At 38.6% G+C, this 15,897-nt stretch overlaps 3 protein-coding genes across 3 annotated transcripts in view; 2 read left to right on the forward strand and 1 right to left on the reverse strand.

Moving 5' to 3' along the window:
* The window catches only part of LOC131783675 (uncharacterized), a 205,270-nt gene that overhangs the window by 91,837 nt on the left and 97,536 nt on the right, over positions 1-15,897 (forward strand). The gene's annotated exons all lie outside the window — the stretch shown is intronic.
* Positions 5,930-7,124, forward strand: LOC131770331 (uncharacterized). The gene is made up of 2 exons (XM_066160501.1): positions 5,930-6,043; positions 6,306-7,124. Exons 1-2 carry the CDS (start codon positions 5,930-5,932, stop codon positions 7,122-7,124), a joined length of 933 nt encoding a protein of 310 aa, XP_066016598.1.
* The window catches only part of LOC136277912 (tetratricopeptide repeat protein 28-like), a 30,285-nt gene continuing 26,056 nt past the window's right edge, over positions 11,669-15,897 (reverse strand). Inside the window, exon 8 of the mRNA XM_066160790.1 lies at positions 11,669-15,897. This exon is cut by the window's right edge and continues 676 nt beyond it. Within this exon, the coding sequence (XP_066016887.1) occupies positions 13,391-15,897 (2,507 nt within the window). The 3' untranslated portion in view covers positions 11,669-13,390.

Genomic DNA, 15,897 nt, shown 5'->3' on the forward strand with positions numbered 1-15,897 from the left:
ATAAAATCCTTGCTGGCTGCCTTCACGTACAAAAAATTTCAAGAAATGTAGAGCAACAAGGATATCAATTGTTCTGGAATTCAAAATAGCCTGAGATGCATGAACAGTGTAGATCATTTTTTCGAAAGCCCATACTAACTTCTTACTAACCATTCGAGCTCGAGTCTTTACTAGGGAATATTGGCCCAAGGTTACGGCAGTATAGAAATGTCATAGTGCCAATATTTCCCAGTACAGCTCAAGAAAGCAAGGTAATGGTCGTGCACCAATGTCACTCACACTAATCTAGTGTATTGTGAATTTTCTGACTTCCAAGTAAAAACATAGGCATGCGTAGCATGCAAGAGTTAATATTTTTTTTGACCGGGTGGGATGAGATGGGACACTTTGTGTACCTAATGTTTTCATTTTTGTAACAGAAAAAGAGCATAACTTTATAAAAGATCGAAAATATTGCATTACTTCACCTTCAGAGAGAGAGAGAAAAAAGGTAATTTAGCTGAACTCACACAGGTATCTTGTGGTCTTTTTTCTCTACTGTCTAAATACTTCCGAGCAAAAATAAAATGGATTGGTGCCACGCTTACTGTTTTCTCCTTCGCAGCAGTTGTTTGGTCTCGTCACACAACGCCATCTATTCCTCGACGGAGAGAGAGCGCGTAGCGTGATGAGACCAAATAATAGTTGCGAAAGAGACCACGCTTACTGCCGTTCCTCTAACAGAGAGAAAATCAAAATTATTCGTCTGCGGTTAGATGCCTGAAAAATATAATTCCATGTAATTTTACTGCGAAAAGCAAACTGAAACTCTGTTGTATCTCCAATAGACTCTAACCAAGAATATATTGCGATCTCGACCAAATGAAGATACATTTCACGAGAGAAAAGGATAATATTTGAGAGAGGGCTCCTTGATTGGTTGTTGCCTATCTGGACTTTGCCCACTTTGTGTGAAATACCTTATAAAATGCAGGTTGTTTACAAGGAATAAAAACGCGATTTGATTAAGTCCAAGGTAGTTAAAAGCCGAGTTTATTCGTAGAAAAAGTTAAAACGCGGGATAATTCCGTTAAAAGTTCACTATCAGTAGCATTTAGTGTAAATTTTTTCCAGTGGGGTTGGATATTGCGGTTAGAATGCGTGATTAAATGCAAATTGTTTACAAGGAAATGACACGTAATGGAGCGAAGTCTAATTTGGCAAAATTAGCAAGAACTTTGAAGATCCTTGAAGATCCTGGCAAGAAAATGAAAGATCCTTGAAGATCTTAGCAAGAAAATGAAAGATCCTTGAAGATCTTAAAAAGAATTTTGAAGATCTTTAAAGGTTCTCATAAAGATCTTGTAGGAACTTTAAAGATCCTTCAAAGATTTTCACCAGGGATGTCACAACAAGGCGAAAAATATAGAAAAGGCTCGCCGCATCGGCAATTTTTTTTCGTTGTTTTGGTAGCCACTTTGGAAATTTGTCAAGGTATTTTATGGTAGGTAATTCAAATGTGATTTATTATAGTGTACACGCAAATACGCTTGTCATAAAATCAGCTGTCCATTGTTTGCAACTCTGCACAATTATCATGATAATATGCGAAACTTTGTTCGACGATTTCCGCTTGCTGACAAGTCTTTCCACTTGATATAATTTTACCCCAGGTTTATATTTCCTGTTGTCTTTAGAAGCAATGATAATCTACACGATCTTTACTTCTTACCGACCGCGCCATGTTGTTTTTGAAACCTAACACCTTCGGGCATGCTCCGTAGAACTTTGAGTACACCACAGTCAGGAGGTGTGGCACTAACGTAATGACTCGGATTAATACTAATGTTTTCTTTCTTTCATATTGGACTATTTCCTTCTGCTATTTCAAACTAAACTAACAGATAAATATTCGCCACCCAGAATGCCTTCAATGAAAATCACGAACGGGTAGCACGTAGTGCACTCATGATTTTATGTGGAACAAGCAAATGCAATTAGGCAATCTCATTTCAAATTTTCGTTAAATTTCCGACTCGAGTTATGACGAAAAAGAACGAGGAGCATGTGGTTCACTCGTTAATTTATGTAGGACAAAAAAAAGGGCAAAGAAGGCGATCGATTATTCCAAAATCTATGTGCGAGCTGGATTTCAGCTTTTTTTCATTTTCTACAGGTGTGCTGATAAATATTCAGTTACGCTGTGTTCTTAATTTAACCTAAATTTTTCAAAAGAAGTCAAATGATGTGTTAAAGAATTCGTATTTTGATTTGTCGCCTTAAATTTTTCTCTGACTGAAAATACCTGCCAAGTTTTGTATCATTTAATAAGCAAGGAGCGTTTTACATCTCCCTTCTAAACATGTGTTTGTGACAACTGCTTCCTCTTTCAATTTCTATAATGCGAACAGGATATAACACGTTGACGGTAGTTTATAATCAAAATAAAAAGGAAAAAGGCTTCAGATTATCTCGTAACACTCAGTTGTCTCGGTTCTCACTAAATACTCTTCTAAAAAAATAGAGTCAGCAGGGACGCAGCACTTTAGATCGATAACATTTTCATAACTTGCTGCGATCATATGGGCTAGTGTGTTGTTGCCGGCTCACTTTGCTGAAAGACCTATATGAAACCAAGACCCCACGCCTCATATCGGATTGTCTATATTTTACAATGTAAAAAGTTTTTTTTTGTTAATACAAACTGGCAATGTTACTGATGGAACACTGCGAGTGGGTGAGACAAAACATCCACTTGGTCTAATTAATTATTTCAGAGCTTACCTTAAAACGACGTTTCGTCAGTGATGCAGCGTTGAATTCGTCCTTAAGAACCTGTTAAATTTGTAAAATTTTGCAAGACCGAAGATATTTTGATGAGTTCTTCAGAAGGTGACTTATAACACGAACGGTGTCGAGAGGGTACTCTTTTCCTAGTGATCTCACGACGTAGGAATATTTTGATTTTACTCCTCTGAAATTTAGCTCGTGATAACTTAGAAGCAACGCTTCGAGCTGGGGATGGCAAGTGTTAAAAATTTCTCGCTGCCACCAAAGATGTTTACTCGACCGCGACAGGATGCAAATGACTCACTTTTTGTTTTACGACCATACTGATGTTTTTACCATTGCGTGACATTCTCAGGAAAACCAAAAGTTGATGATACATTGTGAAATTTCTCGAGGAAATGAGTCATGAATAGTGAATAATACCCGGGCGCGCGTAAATGTGAATTTGGTTGGTGGAATACAATTCAAGCACGTAAAAAATTGACTAATGTTCATGTAGTGCAATGATTGGGTATGTTCTAGCGGACTTCGGACATTGTTTTTATGGTACTTGATGGAACGTGAGTTGTTAGGCATGTATCAGAAAAAGAGCATGACTTTCAGACGGACGAAAATATCCCGTTACTTCACCTTGAGAGAAAAAAAAACTTAACTTATCTGAACTCACACCACAGGCAGCCCAAGCTCCAGCCGTGAGATGATTGTCTTGCGAAATAAGATTCAAGGTGATTTTTTCGGATTTTCTTTATCTGGCGGTGACATACCTGAGTATTTTTATGTGCTGTGCCGTACTTTGACTTCCCCCACAGGCTCGTCAAATTCAAACAAGGAGTCAAAATACTAGGAAATACTACACACCAATGAATAGTCTACTAGGTTATTTATGATCCAACTGCTTTTTTTCCGCCAAGTCTTTCTGCTCATTTCTCATAAGGCAGGAAAAGCAAAGTGGATAGAGAAGCGCAGCGTGCGCAGCCGGCCGGTTAAACAGATTTTTTTACAGTACAAAATAACCAACTGTACACATATTTTTTGGTATATACATATATTTTTTTTTTTTTGAGAGGGCACGGACGCACGGTAACGAATCTTGCAATCTGATTGGTTCCTTACCCGGTCAGTATTTTCCTTTCTCTGCCCACGGGCCACGATAACGCTTTCGTAAGTCGCCAAGTACATCCCAACTTTCGTTGCCACTTTTCATAAATATATCTCGTTTTTCCGGCTGGGCAGTATTTTTAAGTAAACACGTCGGTCACAACCTCAAGCCGATGAATAACTTATGAATCCTTTCTTTTTTCTCACTCAAATCACTTTGGTTGACAGAAAGAATTTCGTCGAGTTTCAAAAAAATAAATATGTTAGTTACCGGCTAAGGGTCGGTACGTATGGTGAAAAACTGCGACCTCGGTCTTGAAAATGCTGCCCTACGGCCTCGGGCAGTATTTTCAAGACCTCGGTTACAGTTTTTCACCATACGGACCTCCCAGCCGGCAAATAACATATATATATTCGCGTCATTTGAACCTTGTGCAGTTGGATTATTAAATCAAATTATCTCGTTGTACCCCTCACTGACGCAGCACCACAATTTCCTTAGAAACTAAACCCATTTATTCATACGTTGTTAATTACAATGCCTGCAGCTGGTACGAGGCCAAAAGCAACCAAAATATACTTAACAGACTGCGCTTGGAATGGAAATCTCCCAAAAACTCAGCATACTTCGTATACACATACCTTAACATTACTAAAATACTTCTCGAGCGCTTCACATAACATTATTCTCTCACTTTCATACGATCTGATTAGCTATACTTTATTTTTGTTATTTTTACATTTTTTCCTGTCTACCGAGTTCATGTTCCATATAAAGCCGTTTTCTTCTTGATTTGTGTTCTCTGTTTGAAATAAATTTGATCATATGAATTAACGTTTAAGCGTTTGACGAAAATGAAATACCGTATGCATACATCAACTGATTGAACAGCTCGTTAAAAGGAAATGTGTAGCAGCGAGAGAGGAGAATTAACAATCAGATCTTGGGAGTTAAGGGGTTTGAGTCTTTTGGAGTGATAGAATTATCATTAGCTCTTCGGATTAGATAGAGATACTCTACTAGATTAAATCGTTTTGTAAAGAATCCTTTGACGATGGCATATATGCATTGGTAATGAAAATCTGAAAAGGAGAGGCGAACACTAATTAATATGACATGAGCCCCAAAAAATGTTTAGCGAAGACGTACATCAATCAACAAAAAAGTCTTCCTCGGCGTTACTTCATAGTTCCGAGAAAAGAGTATGCGAAGCCTCCATGCTAAAGTTTTAAACTGCTTTCCCCTATGAAGGAGACTGTCAGCGTAGCTCAGATCAATGAACAATAGCTTTGTAAAATTAGTTTAAAACATTTGCGCTCGTTTTCTATTCACTTGGAATTAGAAATGTGAATTCAAACTTTCTGCGTCCCTAGAGATAGATTGTGAACGCAGTCTCGTCTGGCTACCACGATCGCAAAACACCTTAGCGATCTCGTGTTTACCAATTTGTTCACCTTCCCTGGAAATAGTTTCTTGTTGCTGTTCACCTTCCTCGAGTGTAACATCAACGACACCACTGTCTTTTACCGCACCTACAAGAGTGGGCATCTCCACTTGTCCTGTTTGCAGTTGATTATCAAGGACATTCGTCTCCACCATACCAGTCACTTCCGCCGGTAGGCCACTGAGGGGGAGGAGCAGGGCCAGGAAGCAGGAGAGGGATCACTGTGGATTTTGTAGCCATTCCTTGAGGTATCCTTACAAGTGCAGAACACACTGAAAAAAAAATTAAGATGTATGGGAATGATTTTGAATTCAGAAAACTATTGCTTTGCTTTTCAAATAAATATTTTCAACCTGGCAACAATAGAAGAATATCTTCCATTAAAGTAATGACATAAGCACAAACAGATGACTTTTGCCACCTCAAGTCATAGTGACTCAGAATAGCTACGATCTCATCTTATTTTATTATTTTACTATTATTTCTTAATCCCGACCATAGTTAGTAGAGGGGACTGGTTGGGAAAGCCGGCGAACTTCAAAGGCCCAAACAATAGAGTCCCAGCCGAGGTTGAATTGACCCGTCACGTGACTCTGACCGTGCACACAACAAACAAGATGGCGGATACTACAAACAAACTCTTCGTGTTTGGAGACGATTTTGAAACGATTTTGAACATGTTAGAGGAGGATGAAGCAATCGAGAAACACTTTTCAACTACAGCGATTGATGTAAGTATATTCTATGTGAATTCTTCGGTCTATTTCGGCCGTAGTGACCCTAAGTGTACCATACGCGACTCTTTGACAACAACTTGATCATCGTACCCAACGTTGACAAGTTAACTACGCGAAATTTTGTATCGCCAAGATACTGTCGAGCTAGATGACAAAACTGTACGTAAACGTAAGCTTAAATAAACTTTGAAGGCCATAAATGTCCATGCATTTTGCGGTAATGACCAAGACCACTTTGTGATCGTTTTTACCACAGGTTCAATCGGCAGATTTCGTTTGTAGTGAATGTGAAAAGAAATACAAGACAAGAGGAGGCTACCAGAGACACAGAGCTTCTAAGCATAACCCTAATGAAAACGACAGACAGGAACGGACGACTCTCACTCCAAGCAGTCTTGCTGAAATTGTAAAATATGCCATACAGACTGTAAACAGAGGCAGAGCTTTTGCACCAAGCCTTAGGAATGAGTTGAATTTGTACCAATTCAAACAATTTGATGAGGGAACTGATGAATTTACCGTGCTGAAAACAATTTATGATGGATATTTGAAAAATGGGGACATCGAGAAGTTTTATGGAAAATATTGTGGTCAAGTGCCATTGCAGTCCACAAAGTTTTTTTCAGGACTATCCCACAATGCTGCAACATTATTAGCAACTAAGGTGGCAGATAGTATGTTGGTATACTGCAAGTCCACGAAGGCTTGTTGTAGGAGCAATCATCCAACCCAAACTCTGTTATCAGAGAGAGAGAAGGCTGGTCTTCAATATGTGGGAGGTTATGTATTACATAATCTACACAAGCAGCATGCAAATATATCAACAATTGAAAGCAATCATGCTATGGCAATCTTAACAGCTGGAAAATTGGAGATAGGGTCTGATTCACAAAGACTGGTGTCAAGTTTGAGTCGTGGAGGTCTTTGGTCCCCTCAACTAACTATGTCCCGACCGACAAACCAAGAACACCACACAATGACCTGGCCAGGTTTCGAACCCAGACCTCTTGACCCGGAGTGCAGCGCACTAACCATTACGCCATCGCGTCTCCCTCATAGGGGTAAAATCACGTGATTAATTTGGTATTTTTGTTGATAGCCAATAGGATCGGATAAGAGGAAGACACGTAACATGTAAATCGCTTTTTAAGAATCTGTTAGCATGGTCAGTCGCTAATAAGCCCATGAAAGGAAGATGACGAATTAGGTTATAAAAGCATTTGGAAGGAGATAAAACATCACTTGTTTGACTGTGGTGAAACCTGAAGAAAAATAAGTCCTTACCGGATACACCCATGTGTTCAATATGATTTCGTTTCTTTGCGGCGAATTGCATCCGTTCGTTTTCTCTCTGGCTGTAGCTGGATGCAGTTCAAGACCATGCAAAAGACCAGGGTGTTAATACAGAATCAACAAACTGATCTTTTTATTTTTGAGAGAACGTGAGAAAATACATGTATTCATGCGAAGTCTAGACGTGAAAAAGTAAACAAAAGTAGTTATATTTCCTGTCAGTTACTAGCTATATTTTCCCTTCGTCTACAATAAGACAGCAAGTATTCAAATGAGCCAAAAAAGTTGAATTGTTACTCTAGCAGTAATGAATATTTCAGCTACTATAACTTCTCTGTCTATATACCTTAGTGTGCCTCATTGTATCAGGAGCCCATTCCGGATTATATTCAATGCAATTTGTGTCTTATTTCTTTATCGGACGGTGTTCAATTCACTCTTTTTTACACAGTAAATGAAAAGTAAACAATTTCTATCAGCCAGCAATTAACAAGGTGTTCCTAACCTTGAGTTCACTTAATTACGTTGTCCTCAACTCAATTTTAAAACTGTGACATGGCGACAAAATTGACTCTCTCTTCAGCATTACTCTTTTCATAGAGGAGGGAGGGGAGGGGAGGGGGGGCTTCAGAAAGTCAATCAGATTTAAAATCTCAAATCGATTTGCTTTCCCTCGTAAAATAGAGAGGCGATCAAAAACATGAATAAGACCCAATTCCTTTGTAATTTGTGTCTGATCTGACTCCCCTCCCCTAGTACCCACTAATTGACCAAATTATTTTTTATCCCACACCCCTCAGAACTAATCTTACACCTAATACGTAAATTAAGAATGAAATTTCCTCTACAGAACAGTCGAATTTAATATTTTTGCTTCCGAAAGCTTAAACATTCGGAACTGCTTTGAAATAAGCTGAAGACTGTAGACTGCTAAACCTACGGGAAGACTATGTCATTATCAATCAGCTAAATTTTCGCAAATTAGCGGAATTTATCACTGGCGGCCCCGTCTCACACTAATAGAGTATTAGAAATAACCCGCCGTTAAGAACTGGAATTTCAGCAGTAATTTCCTGTCTCGTTTGTATTTTTCTGTTTTAGGGGAAAAATGAGGAAAACGTCACTAGGTGCCAAGGTTATTTAGTAGATTTTTATAAAGTCAAAAGAAAATAGCAAAAAAACGAAATAATTATAAAACCGCTGAATCATCAGTAACAAGATTTTCCCTTCACATCACCAAAATGATTCGCTCAAATTGAAAAGTTCTGTCTGACGAGCACCTAGGCACGCAACCCTGAGTCACAGAGAATCGATGTGTCCTCTTTAATTCCTTAACTTATGTATAAACTATCGCTTATATACTTTACAAATTTGCATTATAGGTGTGGCGATAAGTTAAAATTATTTGTTCAATTGTCACGCAGTAACGCTTTGTTTTTGTGGCGGCAGGAGGACACGAGTTCATTACGTTTATTGAGTGGTGAGAATTCAGGTCGGCAGATGATAAGTAATTTCTCTTTGAGGCAGAGGTTAAACCTCTAGCCAAAAGAAAAATTACTTGCCGACCTAAATTATGACCTCAAAGAATTTGTAATTCATATCCGAATGTCGCAGCTTTCGACAATTTTAGATTTAAAAGCTATTAAAATTTTTCGGTTTGATATATTTCATTAAGCATTAATATATTTCAGAATTATCAAAAAATTCTTAAATGACATTGATGTTCAATGTTGCTATTAAGAAAATTCGTTAGGTACATTAAAGGCTGTTGTCAGCTGATGTCGCTGACAAAAGGACTGGAACGTAGAGTAAACATTTGAGTCTGAATTTGACTAGTTCCTTTCATAGCCCTTTAACAGTCCTTTTATTAGATTTGCGTGCACTCGAGACGTCAGCTGAAAGTAATGGGACAGTATTATTAATAGTTTCGAGTCACGCATCGCATCCGTTTCGAAAAACATCCGTCCCCTAGCTTTCCCCGCCGTGGTCGCCGGTGAATACAATTAATGTATTGGCAGGAGCCATTACCCGGAACCTCCATACCAATTGTACTTTCGAGTCAACCCTGTCATGTATCTTTTTATTTTTTTAGAACTGAGATATGCGCGTGTGTGTGATTGTGTCTTGTTGTGGATATTGCTCAGACTCTTGATTTCTTTGTATAACTGGCAAAATGGGAGTAAAATTTATTATCTAAAGTAAACGTGAATCGAATTTCAATTATTCAGAATTGATAACGATGTTCATGAATGATTTTGTCTCAGACTTTTTGAGTCCAACCCAAGAATTCAAAACATTATTCCCACCTTTTGAATTTGAAACTTGAAGCCGTAATCAACTCTCGATCTCTGAATCTTCACGTCAGACGAGTCATGATTGCGCTGGAAAATGCTGTGTTTTCTTTAAACGACGCAAAGGTTTTCATCAAGTATTTATTGAACCTTGGAGATAGACATAAAACATGGCCCGTGAGGCTGGAACATTTCGATGTATGTATTCTATTATGTCGATCAAGGCTATTTACGGGTACATATTGTTGTGTAGCGCTGTATAGTAATGTGAACTGCAGAAGAGAGAAGTATAGAGCTATCTAGGAGTACGTATCGCTGTTTATGATCCATCAATTGTTTTTGCTCGTGCGCGATTGGTCTAAACTCAGCAAGTGACTGAATATCCTCCACCTAAAACCGGGTGATATCTGAGAATATAACCCAAGGGATATTCCCAAATTTGCAAACCTTACGTCCACCACGATAAGTCTTCGTTTCAAACTTAATTCAATTCAGGGTAGTAGGTTAGTATTATCATCTGAGTTAATTACTTAAATTGAAAGCTCACGTTTCGAGCGTTAGCCCTTAGCAATCGCCTCGACGAAGGGCTAACGCTCTTTATTACCCCCTCTATTCATTCAATTTAGTAAGCTGTTCATAAATATTATTCACGTGCGTTGCAAAATATATGAAGGATTAAAAAACACAATTGTCTTTATTTTGCGCGAAAATATGTACAGAAATTATTCATATAGCGCAGTATGGGGATGTAAAATTCGGTAGAGGGGAGCATATGGCTATTTAGGGGTACATATTGTTTTGAAGCGCTGTGAAATTATCGCATTTTACGGATTTACAGCGCTACTCAGGGGTACAATGTTGTATTGTGCTGTATAATGATAAAAGTTGCAGTAGCAGGATGTATAGTGGTATTGAAGGGAGGGGGGAGAGGGGCGTATAGGCATGCGTATTTGAGGAATTTATTCTACAATGCAAGGGCACATGGAGTCGAATAATCGATGGAACGCGTTTGCTCATGATGAATCTATGAAGTTGTCATCGACTATCTCTCTAAACACTATAGTAACTTATCCTTTCTTGATTGTTGTTTTGTCAAAACTTTTTTCCACGGTCTTCTCTGCGTCTATATCCGAGATGGTGGCTAGCGACTCAGTGGAGTCTATGGATTGGCCTGGACGAGATTGGATTGGACCCTGGGCGAGGGTTTGATCCATTCCCAATCAGATGATAGAAGAAGCCCTAATTTGGGCATTGAAGGACTCGTTTTCAACAAAATGCACCGATTATGTCGCCGAGACTTAGAAGGAGCTCTTTCGCTTTATAACTGCTACTATGATGAGAGGACTGAGGAGAGCAAACACTGGCACGTGAGAGTTAAAACTGAGAGACTCTGTGGACTGGGAATCAGTCGAAAGGAAATATGAGATTTTATTAGAGATGATGTTAAGAGGACACCATCCTAACGTGGACAAATAGGCATGATAATAACTTCTCTGGAAAAGTAAAGAGGTGTATGAGCTGTCAGAAGCCTGACGACACGCGAGGATTGAGACGAATGAGGACTGAAACAGACAAAGAGATAGTAGTGTCTAATGAAGCGCGCAGAAGAATAAAGTCGTGGGCGATGAAAGAAGCGCGTGTAAAGTTGGGAATAAAGGAAAAGTACGAGAAAGGAGAAAAAAGGATGCGCAAATGTGAAAAGATGTAAAAACGTGTGAAAGAAAAGAGGTAAAAAGGCGCACACGTAACAGTATGAACACGTCCGTCGGCGTTTAAAACCGTGTTACAGTATGGAGAACGATAGACAGTGGAAGAGACACAATCGAAGAGACGACACAATTTGTTAAGTGGGTGAGGGCTTGAAACATGAAAATTTGGTACACAGTTAGCAGAAAATGTTATCAACTTGGCGTGCGCATATCAAAACATGCATTGAATTCCCCAGAGGATCTGTTCTCTCTGCATCTGACGTGAATCCTTAGGATATGGAAACAGACAATGAAAATCGACGCAGTTTTTGTATTTTATATACGGTATATTTCTCCTCCACAAAGAAGTAAAAAATAAGTACAATAGAAACTGCATTAAATTGTTCAAGGCATTTAGAAAAATACGCGCTAAACAGAGACACTAAAATAAACCCATTTACTCCCAAGACTGATCATAATTTAAATTCTCCTCGCAAAATTAAGAGACCGACAAACATTGAGTCAATAAGAATTACAGAAAATCTAAACTGGAGGATAATTTTTTGCAAGAAAGGTAATGTTACATCGACTTTTCGGAATGAGGCAACAAAGAAACACGTTCTTTTCAGTTGGGAGAATTTCTTCAGAACTTGGGAGTTCATGATTACACTAAAATAAGGTAAATCAACAATTATCTTCAACTGTAAACAAAAATAGTATCAAAACACTTCATACGGAATACGCCAACATTATACTAAGCATATTTAGTTAAAACTGTTGAAATCTAAGAAAGATATTATCAGACATCTTCAAATTATACTAAGTTAAATTTAAAGTAATGCAAACAAATTGAACTGTCAATTTTCAAAAATCGAAAGTTTTCTCCCAAAGCCCTGAACCTTTTCAACTACGGACTAGATTTACATTTGTTCATGAACCTTTTCCCTAAATTAATTCTCATTGAGGACTACATGGTTACTTCAACTGCTTCTCTAATTAACTGGAGTAAATATTTTCTTACAAGATACAACAAATTCCATGTCACATACATTAAAAGTCACAGCTATGGAAATTTCAGTCATAACGAACTCTGCTTCGCTGTTCCCTTGTTTAGATTTCATGGACAATTCTTAACCTCTCTGTCGTAGTTCTTTAAAACGAAAATATACGTGTTTGATAAAACGGACTTAAATTAACCAAACTCATTTGATTAAAACCAGGGTTGTACCCAGCTTTTGACTTCTTAGAGGCCTGTTCCCGAAGAGATTTAAATTTTTGTTTCAACATTTACAAGTCATTTTTGACACAGGACTATGGGCTGGCTGCACCTTTAAAAGTAGGTCTAATGTCTCTAACATATGGTCAGTAAATTCAATAACATTATCTCTGATGTTTACTTCTTCAAACTAAGCTTAGAATGGCAATCTTGGCACTGATAGAATTAGATTGCATAAAAATGGATTGAAAAAGGAAAACAATCACATTTTCTTTCAAAGAAAATCGCAATTTGTAACAAGGTAATTTATAATGTAGAAAAACCATCCAAGTTTAATTCACATACGGCTGCAAATTTTCCAAATCAAATGTTTGGAAATAAAAAACTCGCCAACTTCTTTTAACGGCCAACTTTTTCTCCGCTTATCAAAGGTTAGAATATAAACGTAATTAAAACCAGGTAGACAAGTTACTGGTTATGTACAAGGAAAAAAACCTTTGCACTGTTTTCCATTCAACTTATTGTAATACAGGAATAAGGCCGAGTGTCATTTGGCGAAAACGGAAACCTCGTAATCGCCTTCAACTACTTTAGGCATTCATAACAGAAGCCTCGTTACGTTTAGTTCTCTTCGCAAGCATATACATTTGTAAAGGTAAAAAAAAAGATAATTCAACTGATCAAAATATGATGAAATAGTCTTTTTTTATTTTTTCATCAAAGTAAAGTTACACATCTCAAGTTCCATTTAACAAAAACGTAAAAAGCAATGAAAAATAGCCTAAAATTGTTAAAAACAGAGAAACCTTCCAAGTTCTTGTGTCATTCTTTTAAGAACTGAAAAAAATTTTTCTCAATTATTTGATTTTCTATTCAAATTTTCTCTTTCCTTTGCCATCAAGTCAAAAGTGACATCATCTCCAATCAGCAAAAAGGGCGCCCAGTATTTGATGTCGTGGAACTTATCTGATTCTCTGAGGGTTTTCATGGCCAGGTTCAGTGACTTGCTTGTAGGTTTACCTTCTGCAAGGTGTTGATAAAAGCATTTCATGAACTGGAGAGTAGCCTCGTCATCAATCGCCCACAGGGACACAACAACAGACCGAGCACCAGCCCCCACAAAAGCGCGTGCAATGCCAACCACACCTTCAGCCTTGATCTCGCCCCGACCACTGTGGCAGCAACTAAGCACAACAAGTTTGGCGCGAAGTTGAACACTCAACACATCTCCAATTGTTAAAATAAAATCCTCCTTCTTTGGCACAGTAGATATTCGGTCTGGATCAGGTGTAAGAGCAATTTCGCCAGTTTCCATACATCCGTGCGCCGCAAAGTGAACTATGGAAACGGAACCAAGTCTTTTCAACACCTCACGTTTCGTGGCCTGTCTTCCAGTGATTGGCGTGATATTCAGAATTTTTCCGATCATTTCTACTTCTTCTTTAGCACACGGAAGCTGCTTGAGGACTTTCTCTCCCTCGCTGTTAGTAACCTCAGATACCCACGGATCTCCTACAAGTAACGCACCACTGCTTTCGTGATAATCATCTGGGCAATCAGCAATGAGTCGAAGACTTGTTAACGATGGAGCAAGTCGGATTCTGAACGATTCACACAGGTATTTAGAATTAGCATCCTTCAATGCAGCGTAGGGAGCGAGCCACAGGGGTCCATCGGGAATAATAACCAGCTCATCCCCTTGAAGCAGGTCAGCCACAGGCTTCATAACGATATCATACAAAGTCCTCAAGCATTGGTTTTTTCGGATGGGAGGTTGAGGATTGTCTACTCTATTTTTCTCATCCACTGTTACACGGCCTTCCCTCAGAGCATCCAAAGATCGATCCTCGCATCTCACATTAGAACGAACACCAAGTTGTGTATATACACCGAGCATGAACGACTCAAAGGGCTGGCTAACTCCACTATTCTCTGAAACAAAACCTTTGAGTTTACTTTGTCTTAACTGAACTTGTTTTCCTTCGGACACAACCCAAAGATTGACGTCAGCTATGTCCACTGCCTGAAAGACAGTGTTAGAAGGAACGCTCTTTAAAACTGCTAAATCTTTATCGCGTGCCTTGTGCTGACTTGTTCCACCACAAAAACTAGACTCCATGAGGTCGGTCAGAGCTTGAGCTCGTCCTTTCTCAGCAGCAAGTAGGGCTTCATTCACATTACCTTGTTTTGCGAGAACTCTCCACAAAGCCGTATACGCCAATTGATACTGATTTCGAAAATTAACTTTGAATTCATCTTTAGATTTTAGAAGTACTCTCAAGGAATTGTATAAGATTATGCTAGCTTGGTAATGTTCAAAAGCTTTTGGCAGTTCACCCACCGACTCAAAAACGCATCCTAATGAATAGTAGGCCATTGCCTCCAAGGATTTGTCTTCGACCTCTTTGGCAATTTTTAGCATTAGGTTGTATAACTTGTTGGCCTTTATCAAATCTCCCAGAGATCGATACACATTGCCAAGATTGTTATAAGCAGCACACTCCCTACGCTTGTCTCCTACTTCTTTGACCATTTGAAGATGTAGGGTGAAATACTCTATTGCTTTCTTAAAAACACCTAGACTGAGATAAGCAGTGCCAAAATCACCATAAGCTTTACCCTCCGCATGCTTGTCTCCTACCTCTTTGACTATTTGAAGGTGTAGGTTGTAGTACTCTATCGCTTTTTTAAAATCACCCATCATGTGATAAGCATTGCCAAGGTTACCATAACCTCTACCCTCCCCACGCTTGTCCCTTACTTCTTTAGCTATTTTAAGATGTAGGTTGTAGTACCCTATAGCTTTTTTAAAATCACCCAGACTGAAATACGCATTGCCAATACTGCCATTAGCATTACCCTCTACTTGCTTGTCTTCGACTTCTTTCGATATTTTAAGATATAGGTTGTGGTACTCTATGGCTTTTATGAAATCACCCTGTATATGATAAGCATCGCCAAGATTGCCATAAGCTTTACCCTCCCCATGCTTGTCTTCTACTTCTTTAGCTATTTTAAGATGTAGGTTATAGTATTTCGTGGCTTTTTTAAAATCACAAAGACTCTCATAAGCATTGCCAATATTACCATAAGCTTTACCTTCCTTGTGCTTGTCTCCTACTTCTTTAGCTATTTCAAGATGTAATTTGTGGTACTCTATGGCTTTTTTGAAATCACTTAGACTGTTATAAGCATTGCCAAGACTACCATAAGCTTTACCCTCCCCATGCCTGTCTCCTACTTCTTTAGCTATTTTAAGATGTAAGTTGTGGTACTCAATAGCGTTTTTGAAATCACTTAGACTGTCATAAGCATTGCCAAGATTACCATAAGCTTTACCCTCTCCGTGCTTGTCTCCTA

Source organism: Pocillopora verrucosa, chromosome 13, assembly GCF_036669915.1.
Source record: "Pocillopora verrucosa isolate sample1 chromosome 13, ASM3666991v2, whole genome shotgun sequence".
In the NCBI taxonomy this organism is placed as follows: domain Eukaryota; kingdom Metazoa; phylum Cnidaria; class Anthozoa; order Scleractinia; family Pocilloporidae; genus Pocillopora; species Pocillopora verrucosa.

What these genes read in the sequence shown, in the direction of transcription:
- LOC131770331 (XM_066160501.1), top strand. Translation starts at nt 5,930, where the DNA reads ATGGCGGATACTACAAACAAACTCTTCGTGTTTGGAGACGATTTTGAA. An exon ending in TTTCAACTACAGCGATTGAT is followed by an intron (nt 6,044 to 6,305) that starts GTAAGTATATTC and finishes TTTTTACCACAG; the next exon opens with GTTCAATCGGCAGATTTCGT.